At 43.4% G+C, this 24,274-nt stretch overlaps 1 protein-coding gene across 2 annotated transcripts in view; it reads right to left on the bottom strand.

The window, feature by feature from the left end:
- The window catches only part of LOC134213778 (uncharacterized), a 29,082-nt gene extending 8,062 nt beyond the window's left edge, over positions 1–21,020 (bottom strand). Inside the window, exons 1-5 of one of the 2 annotated variants that reach the window (XM_062693101.1) lie at positions 20,788–21,020; positions 17,883–20,275; positions 17,410–17,811; positions 16,919–17,353; positions 7,478–7,502 (exon numbers count right to left, since the gene is read on the bottom strand). In XM_062693101.1, coding sequence (XP_062549085.1) covers positions 7,493–7,502; positions 16,919–17,353; positions 17,410–17,811; positions 17,883–20,275; positions 20,788–20,937 — 3,390 coding nt within the window. In that variant the 5' untranslated portion in view covers positions 20,938–21,020 and the 3' untranslated portion in view covers positions 7,478–7,492. Of the gene's footprint in view, positions 1–7,477; positions 7,503–16,918; positions 17,354–17,409; positions 17,812–17,882; positions 20,276–20,787 lie in introns of those variants that run through there. The other variant, XM_062693100.1, reaches the window with a different exon arrangement.
- Between the last annotated feature and the right edge of the window lie 3,254 nt (positions 21,021–24,274).

Below are 24,274 nucleotides of genomic sequence, written 5' to 3'. Positions count from 1 at the left end.
TGAGGTCGAAAAAAGAGACTTTTTAGTGACTTGCCCGAAAAAAGTGACCAAGTCACTAAAAAGTGACCCGCTACCAGGCCTGTAAACTTTCTGTCTTATGAGTGTTAAATTAGAAAAGTTTAAAAAAAAAGTTAGCCCCCCCCCTAGAATTTTCCATTAGTTACGCCAATGGATATTATGGCACGTAACTTTGAGAAGATGGAGGAAGCCTACATCAGACTGAAGAGGGAAGCCAAGCGGATCGGACTAGTCATCAACACGTCGAAGACGAAGTACATGATAGGAAGAGGTTCAAGAGAAGACAATGTGAGCCACCCACCGCGAGTTGGCATCGGTGGTGACGAAATCGAGGTGGTAGAAGAATTTGTGTACTTGGGCTCACTGGTGACTGCCGAAAATGATACCAGCAGAGAAATTCGGAGACGTATAGTGGCTGGAAATCGTACATACTTTGGACTCCGCAAGACGCTCCGATCGAATAGAGTTCGCCGCCGTACCAAACTGACAATCTACAAAACGCTCATTAGACCGGTAGTCCTCTACGGACACGAGACCTGGACGATGCTCGTGGAGGACCAACGCGCACTCGGAGTTTTCGAAAGGAAAGTGCTGCGTACCATCTATGGTGGGGTGCAGATGGCGGACGGTACGTGGAGGAGGCGAATGAACCACGAATTGCATCAGCTGCTGGGAGAACCATCCATCGTTCACACCGCGAGAATCGGACGACTGCGGTGGGCCGGGCACGTAGCCAGAATGTCGGACAATAACCCGGTGAAAATGGTTCTCGACAACGATCCGACGGGTAAAAGAAGGCAAGGTGCGCAGCGGGCAAGGTGGATCGATCAGGTGGAAGATGACTTGCGGACCCTCCGTAGACTGCGTGGTTGGCGACGTGTAGCCATGGACCGAGCCGAATGGAGAAGACTCTTATCCAGTTTTTCGCGAGCGATAGTGGCCGTCAGCTTGTCTGTGGGTCAGCCTCTGATTTGACACCGCTCCGAGCATTTTGACCAATGTGGCATATAAGAAGGTGCTGATTAAGTGAATTCAAGCCTTCTTATATACCACATTGATCAAAATGTTCGAACGGTGGGTGCAGTTGACCTCCAGAAATGTCAAATCAGAGACTGACCCGCAGACAAGCTGGCGGCCATTACCGCTCGCGGAAAACTGGATATACCGCACAGGCCACTTCGGCCTTAGTCTGAATAAATAAATAATAATAAGGTTACTATCATAGCTTGTGGTCGACGGATGGTGAGGTTACCACCCTTGAAGTCGATGTGTAATAACGTCGAGACTACTACCGGGCTACAACCCCGTACGCGTTGTACTCAGCGGCGTAACAACATAAAGGTCGGAGTTTTGGTTCTGGTGAAGGAGGAGAACTTTCCTCCACTGAAATGGAGAATTAATAGGACGGATCACGAGGATCTTCATGGGAGATGATAATTGCATTTAAGTCGACGTGCGAACGAAAGACGGCGAATACCGCCGAGGAATATCTAAAATCTGTGTGTTGCCTAATCAACTGGATGATTGCGCCACCGTCGACCAACCTGAAGGAAACTGAAATCCTTCCACCAATCGCAGTCCTCTACTGCGCACCACCGGGGGGTCACAAGACCCGTCGTTTTGTTTCAATTGTATTAGAAAAAAAGCTAATGAAATGTTTCGTCTCCCTGCGTCTGCGATGGCATCGTTTGCATCAAACCGCCCAACGAGAGGTTCTATAGTTGGCGGCTTTTCGACGGTCTGCAGCTGACCCAATGCATTCACGGTATGTCCGATAGACTTGTGAATTTGCTAGGTGAAATGCAAGAACCTGAGGGAGCTCGGTAACTTGATTCTCCATTCCGCACAAGTACGCTCAGTACTTCACTGCCATCGACCATCGACCGGAAACGGACCCGTGGAGGTCGGTAGCCTCCGCCCCAGTTAAGTGTTTCGTATTTTCTTCTTTTACTGTTTGAAAAGCCGTCTATGTTTGTTTACAGGATGAGAAGTCTAGGCGAGGAAAGAAAATAGAAACCCTGTCATTATCCAAGTTACCGTGAGCTGCAGCAAGCTGGAAGATCGACCATGGCAGCACAGAAGTCACATGGCTTCGACCCATTCAGTCCCGAGATGTCGCCGAAGTAGCACGTGGTGGCGTGAACAAACACACGATCCTGATACGAATATAACCGAACGAAAACGAAGCCTGTCGTCGAAGCCGCAACGAGCGCAAACCAGTACTCAACGAAGTGATAACAATTAATCAACGGTTTACAGCGGTTTGAGCGTGAGCCAAAAAGAGTTCCCACCATACTTTTTTCATCTGCTAATAGATGGTGCACGGAAGGGTTGCCAGATCGACAACCCTGTCAATGTTCGGTAATGTTCGTGCTTCGTCGTATCTTAGAATTATTATGCATCTCGAGATAAAATAGAATACTGCGGCTTCCTGCTGGTTGCTTCTCAGGTAATCGCAATGGTCATTAAACACAACAGAGTCAATGAAAATCTCACCCACCGTATGCACCGGACGATTCGGACAGGACTCCAGACACAGCAACGGTCTTTCGTGGAAGAATTCCGCCATCTTGGACATCGTTCTCGTCGAAGCGTGTTCAGTGTTCCGTCAGCTGCCATTCCGTCATCACGGTATCCACGTGGGCGGTGCGTCGCCATCGACATCTCGGGACAGCTTTCGGCGTCACACATCGCATCAAAAAGTAACTACGCCGTGTCGTAGTCGGGCGTCCTCATTGCGACCGAAAGTAGGCTCTTACACGCTCTTCCTCTTGGTCCTGATAAGGACCGTTTGCTCCTCAATCACTGTTGGCCCTGAAAAAGGGCCGTTTGTTTGATGCGATGTCTGCTGACGTCAGGGTAGTTGGCCGTCGTTATTTTATTCATTTCATCGCATTCTTACCCTACACGCCGGTCGCCAGTAAGTGCGGGCATTTTGTTGGCGCATCGTCAAGCCATCTTCCAGCGGATCGCCAAGCCTTAGCCCGGCGCATCGTCAAGCATTTGCCCGGCGGATCGTCCAGCCATCGTCCGGCGCATCGTCAAGCCCTAATCCAGCGCATCATCAAGCCTTCGCCCGGTGCATCGAGCACGTACGCCGCCCGGCCTTCACCCAGTTCATCCTCCAACCTTGATCATCGTCAAGCTATCGTACAGGCGCATCGTTCAGCTTCCATCCGGTACGTCGCCAAGCCTCCGTCCGGTGCAGAACCCGGCCTGCGTAAACGTCAACCTACCTGCCTCCTGCCACCCATTCGCAACCGGATGCCGATGGTCACCAATAACCGCAAGTACCCCCTCCCCCCAATATTTATACATTTTACTTATCTTATCTTAAGATTTCGTTTGAAAATCTATTGAAAACAAAAACAACAAAAAATTCTCTTAACAGATTTAACTCCTTTGCACCTATAGTGGTGCAACTGTACCAATAGTGGCGAGTCTCATAAGAAACCAATGGATAGCACCACTATGGGAACCAAAATTAATTTTTACCGCCACTAAAGGAACAGTGTACCCACACACTAATGTCGTTTTCGTTTTTGTGGTGTAGCTACACCGGAAAGTGCATCTTTTTGCACCACATAAACGAACATTTTCAGTGCAGTCCCAATGGACTTAACCACGAGCGTCTTCTTTGTTCACGAATCTTCTTCTTTTCGCTCGAAAAAATGACATCCGCTGCGGGCCGATGAACATTTGCGTGAATTCGGAGCTTTTAGTTCACCGGATGTTCACGTTGATGTTCATTTTTTGTAAACTTTGCCCTCAGATGAGGTTTTCTTCTTACTGAAAGTTGACGCGTGACGTCATCATGGTTTAGTTCATAAGATTGCGGAAGTATGTGTGACATCGGTCATCTTCCATGCTTCTGTCATATTTGTTTTTGTTCTTGCTGCCTGCTTTGAAATATGTATGTTATTCCAATCATTCTTGTTGGGCTTAAATTGAAATTACATGAATAGTGTCACTCTTATAGACATTTTACTTTTACTTTCTGTTCAATTGGTTCAATTATCTAAAGCTGAACACAGTACGCACTGTCTGACAGATCATGAAAACGATGATTTCAAAACCAATCAAATATTGCAAAATTCCACGGCCAATAATTCATTATACGTAGTATAGGGTATAGGCACAGAGAACAGACGTTGAAGCTGAACTCGCTATGTTGTGATAACTTTTTACTGTTCATTTTGAATAACTTTGGAATGTCGACGTTATCCCGTGCATAATCAGCGCTAGCGTCATCAAAAAATGCCACTGTGCGATAGTGTCGTTATGCATGCAAGAGCATACCAGCGCCATCGTGTTGTCAAAATGAGATTGTGAGTTGCAATGTCGACGTCGGTGGCGTTGAGGTTCGGTGTGTTTGTTTACACATGTTTTGCAAGAAATTTTGTTCGAGCCTCCATGTCTGTTCTCTGTGGTATAGGGTAAGAGCTTCTTTGTTTCTGATGGAAGTATTTAAATATGCAAAAACATATTCCAATAAATCACAATACAAAACTACAAGTAGATTGATTTTTTGGCTTTTCATTGGGAATTCTTGGGCCATTTCAGGTTTTTGAGAAGAAAGTTGGATTCTGAGGGAAACGTTTTCACTAATCCTTAATTTGCTATTATATTACAACAACTATTATTGCGGCAAACTTCGTTTCGTAAGAGACATACATTTTTCTTAGCATTCACAAAATAAGTAGAAAGTAGAATGTGTTTTAAATGAAATTGGTTTTCAAAGTTTTTTAATTTTATAAAATATATTTATTAAACAAATTAAAAAGCTCAAATCAGTTTATACATTCTATACTTGACTCTAAACTGATCTTGTTATACATGTACATTCGTGATATGCTGATTGAGCTAATATCCGTTTAAAATTACGCCATTTATTATAATAAATATGATAAAGAGTAAATTGACGCCAATCCACCTACATTAAATTTTCTATTCCACTTGAACACAAAATTTATTAAGATTAATGACGTAATCTGAATAGGCTATAACACATCGCCTCACCTATTGAATTTTATTTTTAAGAGGTAACCTGGCAGCCATTTGAACATATGTACTGCGACTTTAAAATTATAATTCACAAATTATGTTCAATTATGCTAAATATTAGCATTAGCATTGTTACGGTGTAATTCGTAGATTGGACACTAGTGATACTCATGTTTTACTTTTGAGATCCTTATCTAGAATGCTATCAGAAATAAAGAAGGGGAGTGGTCCTTGACTCCAGTCTCAAATAAAAATAACAAAAGCATGAGGATTACTACTTCTGGCCAGGCCCATCTTCACCGTAACTAGGAAAAGGAAGGAAGTGTTGATGTAGTACTTACTTAACGAGAGGCCACCGACTTAGCGACACCCTCATAAGTACCACGGAGTTGGATAATGAGGAAGGTAATCGTTGGGTCAGGATTTGCCTGTAGCTGGCAATGTAACCGTGGTAGATCTTACCCCGTAACACACCATGTAAAGGTGTCTACCCAGCATTACGGGTCAAATATGTTCAATTATGCTAAATATGCTCAACAACGTTTTCAATTCCATGGATTAACCAGCAAAGGCTCAACTAAAACGTGGCCCATGTAATAAAATGGGAGCTAGCAAATCAAGACTGTAAATTTTGCTATTGAGTCATTAGATTCTATAAGATAATAAAAATCTACAAAATCTCAATAGATCAAAGCTAAATATTCAAAATCTGAAAATGTTGTGAAAATGCTTTGCAAATACCAAAAACTTGCAAACTTTCAAAAGAGTTTATAGAATGATTCTTCACCTTAAGCCAGTTGATTTCTTGCAAAAGATATTTCGAAGAACTATTTTTAAGTTCCACAAAAAAAACTTTTTTATTGGTATAATTTCATGACTAATAATATATTAAAACCGATGGTCAAGGTAACGAATGTATAAAATTAAATAGTAGGAACGTGAATTAGTACAATACAACTGGTTGAATGTAAGCAACTTCTTTTACCTTGGTTAATCGCCTAACTTTTATAAACTAATAGATTAGTAAATGTCCTACACTGTTTTTAATTATCCTTTTCTTATGACATACATAAAACTACATTTTTATTTATTTTGCATTAGATAAATATAATTAAAACAACGCGCAATTACCATTCCCATTTTATTAAAAAAAAACTAACTCCAACGCGCACCCGGCACATCAAAACCGAAGCCAAAACAAAACAGAATTTGACAGCAACAAGCACGTGACATGCGACTGTATTGGTAACACCACCATTCGAACAAGCTACACTCTCGATTTTATGCGTGGTACACTTTCCGTACGGTGCACGAAAAAGTGGGGTTTGAGTGTAGAGCGAAAACCAAAAACGAACAATTTCAGTGCAGAAAGTGTACACCCGGTGCAGCTACACCGCAAAAACGAAAACGACATAAGTTTTTGATTCTCGAGCTCGGCAAAATCGGGCACCGCTGTAGCTCAGTAGATTTCAGAACTGAACTTCGGCAGAAAATTTGGTTTATTACTGATTTTCAGCAAAATATTTACCGTATCTCGGCAAATGAAACGTCACTTTTACAGAGATCTCGGCAAAAACGAGCAATGGGTAATGTTTTCAACATAACCGCGAGTAGACGTAGGACTTGTATAAACGTAACGTATTTACATTTAACTTCTAACTTTGGAGTTTGATTATAGTGTTGATATTGAAAATGAAAACTTCCATGCTGTGTACAAGTATTAGCAATTTGTTTATCACAAACTTCTGGAATTTCTGCTTTGTTTCTAACTATTAAGCCCTTATTTACTCAAGCAAATGTAGGGCATTTATAGATTTCTTATTGATGATAGTAGGGGAAATGACGGCTTTGGCAGGTTTTGTTCTATTATTGTCAGGGGGGTTTTCTATAACCAATTATGCTCAAATTTGGCATAAACATTTTTTGCATTTCAAAGAATATTGTGGCCGAATTTTATGAAATTTGGTCAACAAAAACCCCCCTGACAATAATAGATCAAAACCTGCCAAAGCCTTCATTTCCCCTATTGGAAGTTTAAAAATTTTGATTTATAAAATTTTTAGGCTTGGGTAAAATGTGCTATTTTAGGGGAACTGTCTCGTTTTCCAAACAAAGAAATGCAGCACCAATTTCGTTGCTTCTATTTGCTAACATGCATGCTTACTGATGAAAAAACACAACAATAAAAAACAAGTCAAGGAGCAGTAACCCTATTAAAATAGAGAAGGTATGTACTGCTAATACATCAACGAAACATTATTTTATGTTTTGATTCCAAACTCCGAGTCTACGTCAAGTTTAATAATATAATTTCTCAGAAAATGAAAAACAAAGAATAAGATAGTTTATTTAAATATTCTTCTGGAAATTACTTTTTGCGGACTTTTTTAAAACATTTACATGTAATACAGCGAAATTTTCTAATCTAAAATGGATATTAACACTATTGCTGATTGTGTATCTTTAATTGCTAATGCCTTCTGAAAATAAATGAAAGTAATTATTTTAATCAAATTTTTATTTTCATCAGTGTAGTTGATTTTTTTGTTGGGGAATCAGAACTGTTATAGTATAACCATGTTTTGATGTACGTGTCGATTAGTACCAAGCACAACTTAACATATGGTCAGTCATATGACATGACTCGTACCCATCCCGGGATCATGTGGATTATGGAACCAATCACCTGGATGAGCAGACCAAATCTCTCTAATTTTATTCTTCTTCATCCACCACCGCTGCCCTCGCTGCCTCAGCCATCATCGGCCTCTAGTCGTTAACTCCGAGCGATGCGATGGGCGATTGCATCCATCGCAACCGACACCAGAATGACAAAAAATGCGTTCACTTCTTTCATGCATATTCGCAGACCCACCGGCAGTTCTACCGCTGGTGACTGCATGCTGTCGCTGTGTAGGTAAAAAGCGAACGAACGAACGAAACGAAAAATGCGCGAGCAAAAAGCACGTCAGTACGCGCTGCTGTCACAAATTGTAATGACTCGTACACGGCAGGCACTGCTTCTTTTATACACAAAGAAAATCTTCCGGTAGACCCGAAGGCCCGTGACATACCGAATTCTGATCTCCGTGTTAGGAATGCACGTGATTGGTAACATATGAAATTTTTACTGGCTTGGACAAGAATTGAAATTTTCAATAGCTTATCATTAATAATCTTGAGTTTCAATGAAATAGAAAAAATGGTGGAGAGTGTCCGAGTCGATTGATATATAAATCTAAAAAATCCAACGCTCTCGATTTCCAAAAATCTAAATGACACCCAGTATAGTAAAGAAAGACGTAAGTCCTACGTCAAAATCGTGTTTGCTGAAACTGGGCGGTGCCCACCTCGGGAAAATATACAAAAAATGCTGAGATCTCGGCGAAAATTTTTAAGTGTGCATAGTGGTTGTCAAGGCTGTCGTAGGGTCAAATAATTAGGCGAGCCGTTTTGATAGCGAACGATATTTGTATTCTGTTGTTATTATTATTGGTGTTGTTGTTGTTGTTGAATTCGGTGTGCCCTTTGTTTGCGCACCCTACGGTTCGATTTTGCGTCCACGTGAGACAAGACTTTTCTTTCTCTTTTCAGGTATCTACGGATCAACGGACTGGCGGCGGACTCGGACAACGGACTATGCTGGACTCAATTGGTTGAGTTAATAAACTCGTCTCAAACGCAACGTATTTAACTTTCACTGTGTGAATATGGCTCAAATACACACTATTCACTATAAACTACTTATGCACTACTGCTATCCTATTTTTAGTTAAGGTTTTATTTTCCACACGCGAGCTGCACTTTGTTTTACTGCGAACTGTAAAAAGAATGAAGGGCCGGAAATGGTTTTTGACAGGTCGTCCGTCACTCGTTAACGTCTGTCACTTCGAACAACGCACCGCTTTGACAGGTTCGGCGCCGCTTTAGAAACGACGGTGGCAGGGTGGCCAGTTCACCATTTCTGCGTCAACAGTCTCCCCCGGGTGTAGTCCGGAGCCTTCCTTCGGAACCTTCACGTTTTCCTCCAAGTCTAGTAACGCCAGCCTTGTCACCGGCCTCAGCAGACTCTTCTGTCCTATCTTCACGACGGCTTGTCGATGCTGCCCATCTGCACTCGGAACCATACGTACAATTCGTCCGCGTTCCCATCCATTACGCTTAAAGGGTTCCGCGACCATCACTAAGTCTCCTGCGATCATCGTTCTGGTGTCATCGAACCATTTCGGTTGTCGACGGATCACCGGCAAGTATTCTACCAACCAGCGTTTCCAGAAAGCGTCAAGCTTGGTGCGGATTTGCTCGTGTGATCTCCCAAGAATTTTTCGGCGAACCAGCTCACTTCGCGGGCCCTCTTCGGTTTGGGTTATTGAATGCTTCACTCCACTTGAACTCAGCAACAGAAAGTGGTTCGGAGTGAGTGCTTCTGCTTCCTCGGATTCAAGTGGTAAGTACGTCAGAGGCCTTGAGTTGACTATACTTTCCGCCTCCACGACCAGTGTCTGCAGCCCCTCGTCATCCAGCTTCTCCTCGGAGTACGCTTCGCCCATCGCTGCTTTCACTGACTGCACTAAGCGTTCCCATGCCCCGCCCATATGTGGTGCTCCCGGCGGAATGAAGTTCCACTTTGTGTTGGTACTGGTGAACGTTGCTGACAGTCCCTGGCTTATCTGGTGCTGCAACACTCGATCGGCACCTTGGAAATTTGTTCCGTTGTCGCTGAAAAATTCGGCGGGTGGTCCCCGCCGACCCACGAATCGACGGACGCAGGAAATGCAGGACTCTGTGGATAACGTATAAGCGACTTCAAGATGAACGGCGCGCACTGTCAGGCATGTAAACAATGCGATCCATCGTTTGACGTTGGATCTTCCCAACTTCACCAACAGTGGTCCGAAGTAGTCCACCCCGGTATACGTGAAGGCTCGTTCATGATGTGCCAGGCGCGCAGCTGGAAGTGGTGCCATTGGTGGGTTCGCCGGCCTAGCCCGACGGATCTTACAATAAGCGCAGTTACGGCTGACTTGCTTAACCACCACGCGGAGTCTAGGGATAGTGTACCGCTGACGAAGTTCGTTAACAACTGTCTCTGCATTGCCATGGCGGAGGTGGTGGTGGTATCGATGTACAAGAAGCTCCGTTACTAGGTGTTTTCTCGGTAGGATTACGGGGTGGCGCACGTCGTAGCAGACGTCCTCTGCCGCGCCGACCCTGCCGTGCTCTCGTAACAAGCCGTGTTTATCCAAGATTGGCATCAGTCGGTAGATGGAGCTATGCTTCCCGATGATCTCCTGCCCGGTCTCGTTCGGCGCTTTGTTCGATAGTGCTGCTATCTCATCTGGATATGATTCCTGCTGTGCCAACCTAAAATGGTTTCCTCTGCTGCCCGCAGCTCTGCTTGTTGCAGTTGTCCCGTATATTTCGTACGCCTCTGGGCCGAATTGTGTATGAATCGAAGAGCGTATGCTGTTGCTCGTTGTAGGCGATCCCAGGATGAGAACCTGTCGAAATCAATCGCCGGTTGAAATGAACAGTGATGTAGAACTGGCGTACGCATTTCGTCACTAGTAGCAGTCACTGACTCTTTCGAGCGGGGCCACTCATGTTCCGGAAGCCGTAGAAAGCCGGGTCCCTGAAACCACTTGCTGTCGTGGTGAAAGTAAGGTCCACTGCCCCATTTAGTTGCTTCATCCGCTGGGTTGGACGATGATGGCACCCATCGCCACTGACTTGCTGTTGTGTGCTCCAGAATCTCACTTACTCTGAAGGACACGAATTGCCGATAATTTCTAGGATCTGACTTGATCCAGGCCAGTGCTGTCCTGGAGTCCGTCCAAAACACTATGTCGGAGACGGGGACATCGTGGTTTTCCCTGACGAATTTCGACCATCGTACACCTAGGACACACCCTTGCAGTTCGAGTCTGGAAATCGACCACGGCTTCAGCGGGGCGACCTTTGATTTGCCTGCAATTAGGCAGCACTGCGGATCTCCGACTCTGTCGAATGTACGCAGGTAGACTGCACAAGAGTATGCTACCTCACTAGCGTCAACGAAAACGTGTATCTCGGAATTGCGGTACGTCCTCTTGTTGGCATGACGGAAATAGCATCTGGGAATCCGGACTCTGGCAATATACTGGATCATCTGTACCCATCTCTCCCATTTTGCGAAGACGATGTCACTGACTTGCTCGTCCCACTCCGTGCCTTCGCGCCACAGGTCTTGAATAAGGACCTTGCCGTGTATGATAAACGGAGAGAGCAGCCCCAAAGGATCGAATAGGGTCATAACGCACCGTAATATTTGTCTTTTCGTCGGCCGTGTCGTTGTACGGATCAGCGTTTGCACCTCTTCGCTCATCTGTGTGGAAAAACTCAGTTCATCGGTTGAAGGGCTCCACAGCGTTCCGAGCACCCTTTCGGATTTCGCTGCATCTACCAGGTTTAGCTGCTTGTCTGTTTCAGGTTGCACTTCACCCAGACGCTCTAGTACCGTAGCACTGTTCGACCGCCAATTGTGTAGCTGGAATCCCCCGTTATTGTGTACGTATCGTACTTCGCTTGCTATCTTTGCTGCCTCTTCTTCCGAACTGAAACTCGCCAGATAATCGTCGACGTAGTGGTCGTCGACAATCGCTTTCGCCGCTTCGGGATAAAGCTCTCGATGTTGCTCAGCGTTCCGATTTTTTACGAATTGTGCCGAAGCTGGTGAACAGGTGCTGCCAAATGTGGCGACATCCATCAAGTAGACGGTTGGCTTTTCGGACGGTTTGGCACGCCACAAAAAACGCTGGGAGCTCTTGTCTTCTTCACGGATTCGGATCTGGTGAAACATTTCCTGGATATCCGAGCTAAGTGCTACTCCATACAGCCGAAAGCGAAAAAGAACGGCCGGAAGAGAAGAGAGTTGATCGGGGCCTTTAAGAAGAGCGCTGTTCAGGGATATGCCATCCACCTTGGCCGCTGCGTCCCACATGATACGGACTTTCCCCGGCTTCTTGGGGTTTATCACCGCTCCAACCGGAAGATACCACACTCTTCTAGGATCTGCTGCTTCCATTTCCGCTTTCGTAGCCTTGTGCGTGTAGCCCTTTGCCTCGTATTCGCGAATTTGCCGGTGGAGATTCTCCTTCAGTCCCGCATCGCGATCCATTCTGCGTTCTAGACACTCTAGTCGACGTACTGCCATGTAGTAATTGTTCGGGAATTCCACCTGGTCTTCCTTCCATATGAGGCCTGTTTCGAAATGATTTCCTATTCGCCGAGTAGTAGCTTCCATAATAGTGAGTGCTCGTTCCTCTTCTTTCGTCAGCGCGATTTCTGTCGGTCGGGCGCCAACTCCTTCAACGGCGAAAAATTCCTTCACTGCCTCGTGGAGTGCTTCGTCGCAGGAACATTCACAAACGTGGAAACTGTAGGATTCTTGTTTGCTGTTTCCTCGTGGACCGTAGACGCACCAACCAAGTCTGGTTTTAACCGCCACCGGTGCTGATCCTTCACCTTCCCGTACTTTCAAAGGCAGCGCCAGGCGCAAGTTGTCTACCCCAATTAGGATCTTGGGCACTGCGTTCTGGTAGCTAGTAATAGGGATGCCTTTCAAGTGTTTGTGTAGTTGAGCTGCTTCTTCTATCTGGAAACTTTGAGCAGGGAGTCCTAGGTTGTTTACCGTTCTTGCGTTCAGCAGCTTATGCCGCTTTTGTTGACCGATTCCAGCGATCTCGATCGAAATCTGCTGCGAGCCTTTTTCTACGCGAGATGTATTCCCGGTCCACCGTAGACATAGAGGAAGGGTATTACCTTTCACACCGAGCGAGGTAACCAAATCACTTTCTACCAACGTCAGGTCAGAACCTTCATCGAGAAAGGCGAATGTGTCAATCGATCCTTTACTTCCATGTACAGTCACTGGAATGATCCGAAATAGCGTTGAAGAAGCCAGGTGGCGATGAGTATGATTTTCAGCTATCTGCATCGTGAGTTCCGACGGCTTCGGTGGACCTCTAGAAGAGTGCAGAAGCGGATGGTGGCGAAATTGGCACCCTCCAATGTCACAGAGCTTTCGTCCGCGACGTCTTCCGTGGCTGAATAAACAGTTCTGACACAGACCCAAGGATCGCACTCGTCTCCAGCGATCGTCGACGTGCAACTGCTTGAACGCATTGCAGTCACGCACTCGGTGTCCGCTTTTGTTGCAGTGAGTACAATCGAAGTGCTTCGGCATTTCCTTGTGTTCACGTAATGAATCCTCTGGTTTTGCAGATGCTTCCGTTGCATGAGAGTTAACAAATCCTTTGTTCTTCGGACGGTCACGAACGCTGCTCCGTTTTACCTCCGGTTCAAAGGTCACCACACTAGTTGCATCCCGTACCACTGTTGCCATATAATCACCGAAGGTTTTCAAATCGACGCATTGGAATCCTCGTTTGTATCCCGCCCACATCATTCGTTGATCCCCGGGAAGTTTCGCCACAAGCTCTTGCAGTAGCGATGGGTTCGATAGGTGAGCGCGTTCATCCGCTGCTTCGATGTGATCGCACAGTGCCTGCACCGCCATTCCGAACTCGATCAGCCCTTCCAACCTGTCGGACCTAGGAGCTGGAATTTCTCGCACCTTCCGAAGCAAAGCGTTGATCAGCAGCTCCGGACGTCCAAACCGCATACGTAGGGTCTCGATCACTTGTGGCACTGCTGCTGGAAGTACCAAGCGACTGCGAACTGTTTCGAGAGCAGGACCAGATAGGCATCGTTGTAAGCGGAGCATATTTTCTCCATCCGAAAAACCACAAGCTTCGCTTGTGTACCGGTAGTTTGAGATGAAGATCGGCCATTCAGCTGGGTCACCGGTAAATCGAGGAAGTTCCTTAACCAGGGACTGCCTTGCTGCAAGCTGCTGCTGTGTGGGGCGAGCTGGGTCTTGCTGGGGAATCACCTGGTTTCGTTGAACACTTTTGGATTGACGAGGGGACAGAGACGATTCAACCGCGAGGGAAGATTACGCGTTTGCACACCGGTTGAATATTGTTCAGGTTGATTGTGGTCTTCTTCTTCTTCTTCTTATTGGCATTACATCCCTACACTGGGACAGAGCCGCCTCGCAGCTTAGTGTTCAATCAGCACTTCCACAGTTATTAACTGCAAGGTTTCTAAGCCAAGTTACCATTTTTGCATTCGTATATCATGAGGCTAACACGATGATACTTTTATGCCCAGGGAAGTCGAGACAATTTCCAATCCGAAAATTGCCTAGACCGGCACCGGGAATTGATTGTGTTGATTGAGGTACAAGGTTGCATTGACCTGGTGCGCGAATGAATCTCGCAGCTGCTCATGGGAATTTGTAGGAGGTATACAAACTCCCCCGGGCGCGCATTAACTCGCAGCTGCCCTTGGGTAATTTGATTGTTGGTCGTGGGTCAATAATTGGACGCTTTCTTGGTTATAATTTTGATAGAATGGCTCAAGGCTTGACGCTTACCTGGGGGTTCCATATCATTCGGATGGATTTCAGATGATGGGTTCGTTTTACTCACCGACGGCCAGCCGGTTTGGCTTACCGCCTTCTCCAATGGCCAGAGATGTCTCTGCGGGAAGGCATCACCTACTGCTCCCAGTTCGCCTTCGGGAACCGACTGCAGTTTCCGATTCGCCTTAGGGATTGTGCCGGTTTGTTTTACCAAGCGCGACGGGCTCGCGTGCTTTGGTTGCTGTACCTCCGCCAGATTGCTGATGTCGTTTGCTTCCGCGCCGGTCTGGAACCCTTCCAGAACTTTCCGGCATAGCTCGAGCTGCGCATTCAAATCTGCCAGTTGGTCAGGTGTTGGATTGGCGCGACGCTCGCACTGCTCAACCCGGTTCCTGAGTTCCTGCAGTGCGACATGTGGATTCTTCTTACCTTCCAAAATCTTAACTGTGCGCGGTTCGAGCGCGGTAAGAGGAATCGACACCATAACAGGTGCAGTAGAACGAGGAGTGCCAGATGGTGGAACTGACCGACGTGTCTTCGAAGCTGTTGGAGTTCCGGGAGGGAGCGGAGTCGATTGGCGCTTGTCGCATGGAGGCGATGTCACTGCATTGCTCGCTCTGCTGTGAGTGGTTTTTGTTTCCTCTCCGCCAATTACCTTGTTGATTAGCTGCTGCTGCTTATCCAAATGACGGCGCTGCAGCTCCAGTTCCAAACGAGCGCGTTCTAATTGTTGCCTTTCCGCCAGTTGACTAAGGCAAACTGAGAATACCGAGGTTGAGCTGGACCGACTGGATCCACTGCGTACCGAAACGACGTCTTCTTGCAGTGTGGTGCAATTGCCGCACACCCACGAGCGATTTGCGATGCTCTCGTTCACTCCGCCACAAGTGTAATGCATCCATATGTCGCATTGGTCACACTGGACCATATCCTCCGCATCGTCCGGACGTTGGCAGGCCGCACAGTTGGAGTCCTCCTCCTGCCCTTCCGCAAGGCCATCCATGTTCCTGTCCATGACCACGAATTTTGAAGTTTTGTCAAGGCTGTCGTAGGGTCAAATAATTAGGCGAGCCGTTTTGATAGCGAACGATATTTGTATTCTGTTGTTATTATTATTGGTGTTGTTGTTGTTGTTGTTGAATTCGGTGTGCCCTTCGTTTGCGCACCCTACGGTTCGATTTTATCGTCCACGTGACATTCTGTGGCAAGACTTTTCTTTCTCTTTTCAGGTATCTACGGATCAACGGACTGGCGGTGGACTCGGACAACGGACTATGCTGGACTCAATTGGTTGAGTTAATAAACTCATCTCAAACGCAACGTATTTCACTTTCACTGTGTGAATATGGCTCAAATACACACTATTCACTATAAACTACTTATTCACTACTTCTATCCTATTTTTAGTTAAGGTTTTATTACGCGAGCTGCACTTTGTTTTACTGCGAACTGTAAAAAGAATGAAGGGCCGGAAATGGTTTTTGACAGGTCGTCCGTCACTCGTTGACGTCTGTCACTTCGAACAACGCACCGCTTTGACAGGTTCGGCGCCGCTTTAGAAACGACGGTGGCAGGGTGGCCAGTTCACCATTTCTGCGTCAACAGTGGTGGAAGCAATATTTGGTAATTGTTGATGTTAAATAACATCTATCTCATTTTTGTTAGCAAATTTATTAGTTTATCTATTGACTAAGATATTAAAGCTGTAAATTTCCCATAATTATCAATTAAAAAAAAAATTCTTTTGTGGATCTACTAATACCTCCACTACAACCTACAACTACAACAATGGGCTACAACCCATGGTAAATTTCTTTCAATAAGCCCCAATTGCGGGGGGCACCGGTTCTGATGATGCATTTAAACTTGTTTTACACAGTTGTGCGAAAAAAATATAGTCCCCAACATGAAATGAGCGAGAACAAAGCGTTTTATCAAACCCCATAGGTGGGGGCCGCCTATCCGAATCAGTTTTTTTTAACTTGTATAGGGCACTGCACGGAAACATGTCTTTCTCTTTCGTTCCTCATAAATTTTGACGTTTACTGGCCTTGTTGTTTTCTAATTTCTTTGCAGCGAGAAAGATACAAAGCAGTCCGTGCAGTGCCTTATACAAGTGCGATAGTTTTGTTTTCATGGCTTGTTGTGATTCGAAGAGGTTTTTGCCTCTCTTTTATCGTTGTTCGTTATCTATTGAGAGCGATTTCTGCAAACCCTGATCAGTATAGATGTCCGGATAAACTTGACAAATATTTGTCATCATGACAATCAATGGCCCACGGGCTTAACTGAAGTGTCGATAAGCCATTTTTACTAAAGGATTAACTTTCAATTCTATCGAAATAATAATAAATTCATGCTATTTTGATTGATATTATCAATTAAAAAATAACAGAAACATATGAGAATTGAACTTATTTTCATACTCACACAACTTTGCAAACAAGCATATCCATATTTTTGTTGATTCCGGTATTGACTATTCTCAGCGTGTCTCTGTGTGCCACCATTCGATGGGCTTGATAGTTATCCGCATGATATATCAGAATATCGTGGCACAGCTTACAGTAGTAATGCAACCTCCTGCTTCGCTGTAGTCGATGGCGCATCAAGCGGCTCTCGGATTTGCAGTCGATTTGACAAAGATCACACCGAGACGTATCCGGCTCGGAATGGCGATCATGTGTTTCGTCGCAATGGGCTAGCAACGCGTCATAGGAGATGAACCAGTGCTGACACCCGCAGCACAGGTGACCCGTCATAAACAGTAGCTTGTATTCGTTGGTTTCCTTTACAATGTGGAATATGTGTTCGTTTTCAATCATGTTGAAAGGTTGTGCATAATGAGTATAGTTTTCTATGGTCCTGTAAACAAATCTTTTGTTAACATGAGTTATGGTAAATGAATCTAAGTTACAAACCTCAGAAGCGTTTCAGCGCCTTGTTTCAAAACGAAAGGCTTCGTTGGATACGTACGGGGTGGTAGATCTCTCAATGCATGCTCAATTCTACGGTGACCATAGAAGTCTACTACATTTAGTAGTAATTTTGAGCAAAGCTTACAGAAATAGAAAATGCGTTTCGCACTCAGCACCCGATGGGACGATGAACTGCTGGTTCCTGTTTTACAGTCGATGCACATGGTCGGGGTTGCACTGGACTGCACTCGCCGGTGATGTTGTTCTCGATGGTTTTGAAGCTGATAGCGCGTATCGAATACCATCGAGCAGCCACAACAAAGTACACCCTTCAGGAACACAACGAGATACTCATCCGAATCAAGCATGACTTGGAAATGGTTTGTATCTATGCTAGATGATCTCCTGAAAAATGAATCATTATTTAAAACTTCCTTATTTCAAATGCCAACAAAAGTAATGTTTTTAAATCTTACCCCATGGTTTCATCTTCCTCGAAGCCTTCGAATTCTTCTTCGGAAGATACTTCAATCGACTCAACGGGCATCAAATCCAAGGTATCGTCAATATCAAGTGGTTCGTGTTCAAACTTGAGCTGCATATCTGCGTCATCATCGTCGATGGATAACGGATCGCTATCGCTGATAGAGAGCGCAGGTTCTACTCTGGTCCATCCTTCTTTAGTTGGTGGTGAATTATCGGCGCCGCTGGTGTCTAGCCGCAGTTTCTTGGCCGACATTTGACTGGGATTGTCTCTATCCGCTTGGGTTGGATCAGATATTACTTCGGTGCTTCTCTTGCTGATGGTTATCGCAGGTTTGACTTTGGTCCACCCTTCTTTTGTAGGCTGAGGAATATCGCCACGGCTATTCTTGGATGTGGGTCGACTGACGACAACTTGTTGTTCGTCTAACCGCCCAGACGAGCTGCAGGCTTTTGTCATTTTACTCACCACAGTTGATGGGTTGAGTTGCGATAAAAGCGTATGAGGTTTAACTGAGGCAGCCTTCGTTAGATTATTTTCTGATTGACCAGATTTGACCGATGGTTTATCCATTATTACCGATTTTATGGCTAACGTTGATGTGGACGCGGGTATTTTCTTTATATATACAAATGGTTTAACAGTAGCAACTTTTGCTGCGTTATTCCCTGTGATCTGTTTGATTTGTCTCGATACTATTGGAGGCTTGGGCATGTTTGTGGTTTCGTCAGGCTTTTTTGTGGGTTTACTTGATACGTCGTTTGTCTTGAACACCACAGTAAGAGGACTTGATAAAACGTTTACCGGCTTGCCAGTCCTGTGCTTCAGCATTACAGCGGAATGTGGAATATATTTCTGATGGGTCGTCAGGTGGTTAATCATTGGTTCAAGACGAATCGTAAAAAAATCACATTCATTACAGCGATATGCGCTTATGTATTCCTTATCATAAGTCTGCATATCAAGTCCAGATGAAAAATAATTATCGAATTTAAGCTTACAGACAGTACATTCCTCTTTTGCGTCCGGTGGTTTATAAATACATTGACAGTTTTTACATTGAAAATTTACAATCTGTGCCCAAGAATAGTGAGGTTTTCGACGCACTTCACTGTCGTTATCACCCAAGGAAATAGGACAGAAATTCTTCACAACAGATGTAGAAGCACTATTAACCGCTTGGTTTGATGGCGGTGCTACCGTACTCACTTTATAAAAACGCGGTTCAAGAGTTGTATTGATGGACTTTGTGGGCTGGATTGTTGGCTTCATCATCACCTTTTGCAATCCTGGGTCAAAACTTGTAACTTGTGTTTGATTTGATGGCGGTGCTTTCGTACACGAAGTACTCCCTTTTCCAACAAGTCCACTTGTGCTAATGGTTTTTGTTGACTGGTGTGTTTGTTTAGTCACCACTTTGCATCGTGCATCGGAACTTGGAACAGTTATTGCTTGGTTCATTTGGTTTGATGGAGGTTCCTTAGCTGCCAATGTCGTTACTTTATGAAAACTGGATTCTATACTCGTAGTAGTGGTTGATTCCTTGTTACGTTTACTCAATGATGCTTCCATAATTTGCGACAGCTTCTTTACCGCGGAGTTACGGGCAAACAGGTTTTTATGATTTGTAACATTAGAGTTTGCTAACACAAATCGTGGTTGAATCGATGTTTGATTCGACGGTAATGCTTTGTGTGTAGGATTCGATACAAACCGGATATTTCCTTTTTCAACAGGATCCTCAATTTTCAATGGGTCACAGCTGTCAGTAAGTGGGTTTGTAGGCATTGATATCTCTAATTCATCAATCACGTCTGGAATATACTCAACCTCTGGAATGCTTTCTGCTTGCTTATCTGGCGAATTTTTAGAAGGTGAATTTTGAATCGAAGGTTCGTGAAAATTTAAGAATTCATTAAGAACTGATTTATCAAGATTTTTCGAATTATTAGATGCTTCTTTTCGAAATCTATCTTCATCCAAATCTTGATTTTTAGCAGTTTCAAGCTCTCTTCGCAAGGTATCAAGCGACCGCCGACATATTTTTCTGAAATTGTACCCAGCGCTTAAATGTGCCAAACAAACATCGCAAATAAATTGCGGAAACTTGTCATTTTTCGTTACAGTCAATCCAGCGAAAAGTTTCAAAATATCGCTTATTGTCTTTGATTGACTATCGCACACGCAGAATATTGAAACCAGTTCATCAACTTCGTGCTTCAGACAAATCCGGCATCGATAATCTTCGTCGTCCGATTTTAGCGAGGAATTTTTTTTATAGTTGCCCCACGACTGACGACATCGTTTCCAACAGGCATATGCTAGATCAAGATGTCCCAAGCATTCGTCACATGAGTACTGTGGCATGTTGTCGCGGGATGATACCTGAAAGAAAATATTAGTTGAATATCTCAAACAACATATTTATATCGGTGAAGTCGACCAAGTTACATCGAGCAATATAGAACAGTGGCGTATACTTTGCGGAAATTTGAGAAGGTATTCCAGGTGGTGGTGAGATTGGGCAATTTAGACTATTTGTAGTTTGTAATTTATTAGTGTTAACGAAAACCTGGTAGTTACAACTATTTTTCGGGTCAAGGATGAAAGACTATTAACTAAACCCTCTATTTCCATGACCAGTAGTTCAGCAATATTTAGGCGGAGGGGCCATAGAGAACTCATTTATGAAATCCGAATATTGATGACAACCGGAGCGCTGCTCTTACAACTCAGGGTCATTGTCCTATAGGTCATGTGTTTGTCCTAACTCCTAGCTTCCAACGATATTATAAGAACATGTATCTGGGGAGTTGCATCCTTGGTCTAAATAGGGCTTAATCACGAGAAGGGCAGTTCCATCTTGACTTGGTAGATAAATCGTTTATCACACTTACCACCAGTCCTGTACAAGCCAGCGCCATATGAGAGATCAACATGTTCTGGGTAGAAGCAATGCAGAACACCGGAATCAATTCGTTCATTTCCTCGGCCAAGCAAAATCGGCAACGGAGGTTTTCTGGTGGATTTTCACTGTCACTAGCCATTCTGTTTGCCACTTTTGAGAAATAAATTTAAATTTTGTTTGTGTACCAAAAATAAAAATCTGTTGTTTATTTCGCGACCAAATAAAAATCTCGGGTACTTATTCAAAAGGACGTATGTGATTTTGTAAACAAAGATTCAAATGTCGATTTGTCCAATCTGACAGCACTTCCACGCAAACCGACATCACCAACAGGTAGCCAAAGCCTCCCCTATCTATCTGTGGTGATAGTTTGCGTGGGAGTGCCGTCAGATTGGACAAATCGACGTTTCAATCTTTGTTTACAAAATCACATACGTCCTTTTGAATAAGTACCCGAGAAATAAATATTTATAAACACATGCAAGAAAAAATGAACGACTTGTCACTCGTGACAGATTCATGAACCCAGGAAAACACGGAAAACTCGGAAAACCAAAAAAAGAAACACGCTTCAAAGAAATGAACTCTACACGCTAACCTGAAACAACTCATTCGCTGACCACTGAACGAAAACATCAGCTAGAAAATGAATGAATTCTCATTCAGTTAGATCTAAAATGGGATCTTCCATTATTCAAATGATCAACCAGATTGGATGATTTTCCGCTCGATATCATTTGAAATGCATTCTTATAGTAAATAACAAAATTTAAAAAGATGAATAACAAATCATATATATGATTCTGAGAAATAATATCATTCAAGGAGGGGTTCTTCAACTTGTTTCGATTTCGACGAACTAAATTAAAAGAAAATCCGCTGGAAATCATCTTATTATCGTTATAGGGTTTGGAAGAGACAAAAATCATCCAAAATACGATGGAAGTTTCCGTCAAATGTAACGATCATCCAATCTAAAATCACTCAATATTGTCAAGAACTGATTAGGAGAAAAAGACATGTTGTGATGTACGCTGTAATTCCTCGGAAAATTTGTGTGCAACGAATAACTGCTCGAAGGTATGTATAAGTCAAACAAAATAGCTTAAATTGGTATAAGATTATTTTAAATCATTCTTGTAAATAGGGCGATGCACCAGAAATTTACTGCAGTCGGCGCTACCACAGTTAAAAAAGGGACCATCTATCAACATTAACTCGGACCATCTATCAACGGACTAACAACGCTCGATTTACACATTGCAACGGTATGGAAACTACGCTGAACGTGCAGTTCAGTGACATCGGGCAACAGAGCAATCTAGTGATCAGAATTTTCATTTATGTAAAAAGCCGCATGCATACGCTAATCGCGGGGTGAAGAGCCACAAATAATGGATACTTGCTAAGGTTTGGCAGTTTTTCTATTGAAAAACTGACTAAATGTATACAAAACTAGCAATTCTTCAATTGTTGTTTACTAAGGTACGCTTATGATACGATGAATTAAAAGATTTAAATAAAAGAGTTACTGATTTTACAAACTGATATTTTTGTGTTCATATTTTTTCGTTTCCATTTTTACTTAATCAGAAATACCGCGAGCTTAACCATATTAGAATCTTAGAATCATCAAAATCCGATCGAAAATTAATTTATTATATATAGAATGCAATCGACAGAATCAGAATGGAAATCAGTCAACAATTGTTTATTTTGATCATGATAGTGAGAAAAACAGAGGACATTCTTACCCATTCTTACCAGCTTGTTTTGATTTCAGTGGACTTAATTGAAGGAAAATCCGCTAGAAATTATAGATAGTGGAATATATAGATGAGCGAAGATAAATCCTCTGTCTCCAAACGAACTGTCAAACGTGTCTCCAAACGAGCATGACGTCACGATTTCAATGGAAATGTTAAGGGCTGTAACGTCATCGCTCATCTATGATTCTACTATCTATACTAGAAATCATCTGGTTATCGTTATGGGGTTTGGAAGAGGCAAAAATCATTCAAAATACGATAGAAGTTTCCGTTCAGATGGGTCGTTTGTACCTGGGTGGTGCGGATAGAATCGATTTGGTTGTCAAATTGAAGCCAAAATTTTCTATTGTGCCGGAGCCAAACATTGAAGATTGTGGTTATGTTCGTTTCTGATTTAATATTCAGAAGTATTGTTATTATTTTAGGAAAAAATAAAAATAAACTTTGTTTGAGTTTTGTATTCTTTGTAACAAATATTCTCACTTTATATTTCGAGTGGAAAATTAGTGGGAATGCTGCTAAAAAGCACTCGTTACGAAATTTCACGAGATTTAGCAGCAGATTGGAGCATGAATGTATGTAAACAATCGTAAAGTTATGTAGAGTCTAGCGCATTTGTGCGCTCTCATGCAGCGTGGAAAGAGAAATTCGAAGAGCGGGAAATGTTTGACAGCCAAGTAACTGCAAAATAATTTTGTTTATGGGAGTGATTTCAAAATATCCCTCTGCTCGCTTGAGCGCAGAAAAGCGGCTCTATCCGCATACCCAGGTTTGTACCCGGATTTTTCATGTGACACTACGCCGGGAAAAGATATTTTAGTTAACTAAACTATTTACTAAACTAACTACTAACTAAACTCAAATATTATATATTAACAATATAGTCCACTCTTGCGTAAAACAGGCGAACGATGATTGAAGCGCTACGGCGGATGACGGTCGAAATACTTTGTTATAGTCGCACATAGGAGTAAATAAGACAATTCTTGGCCAAAACTATTTTTTTGCGGTTATTTGGCCCTGATATTCCTAGGATGAAGTAATAATTGCCAATTATGCAGGAAAATGCAATTTTTTGGCTAAATCTATCCACCTAACAGTGTAAAACCAGATAAAAATCTCAAAATACATATGTTTTCAAATAAAACCTCGCGTTTTATGTAAAATCAAAATCTCTTGCTGCCGCTACGTGAACGATTCTAAAATGGCTATATTTTACAAAGTAGCAAGAAACCCGTAGTTACCCGAGTAGCACAATTTAAAACAATTTAGTTGCAACAACTCAATATGACTGAATTTGGTCGTACATAAGTGACAGCAACTCATTTATGACAAGTGTGCTGCTTGGGTAAAGCTCTATCCTTAAATGGATTTTCTAACATTTACATACATAGGGAAAAAACATCTAACTTATTTTAACCCATGCCCAAGATCCCAAAAGAAAAATGGTTGTATAAATTCGCATGCACAAAAGTAAACACTGTTTTCTGCTTGAACACTATTTTCTCCTTAACTCCCTATCAGGGAATATTATCAGGTATGGGCGTTTGAAGCATTACGACAACCTAGAACGTCCTGAACATAGCAAAGTTCGGAAACAGAAAATATTCAGTACAATAGAAGCATCTGTATTGTTCCAAAATAAGATTATCATTCAAACGTACCTATAGAGGTACTGCGGTAAACAATCTACTTTTTAATATCCCT

This window comes from Armigeres subalbatus, chromosome 2 (assembly GCF_024139115.2).
Source record: "Armigeres subalbatus isolate Guangzhou_Male chromosome 2, GZ_Asu_2, whole genome shotgun sequence".
In the NCBI taxonomy this organism is placed as follows: Eukaryota; Metazoa; Arthropoda; class Insecta; order Diptera; family Culicidae; genus Armigeres; species Armigeres subalbatus.
Note: the sequence above shows the minus strand (reverse complement) of the source record. Positions and strands in the feature narration are given on the sequence as shown.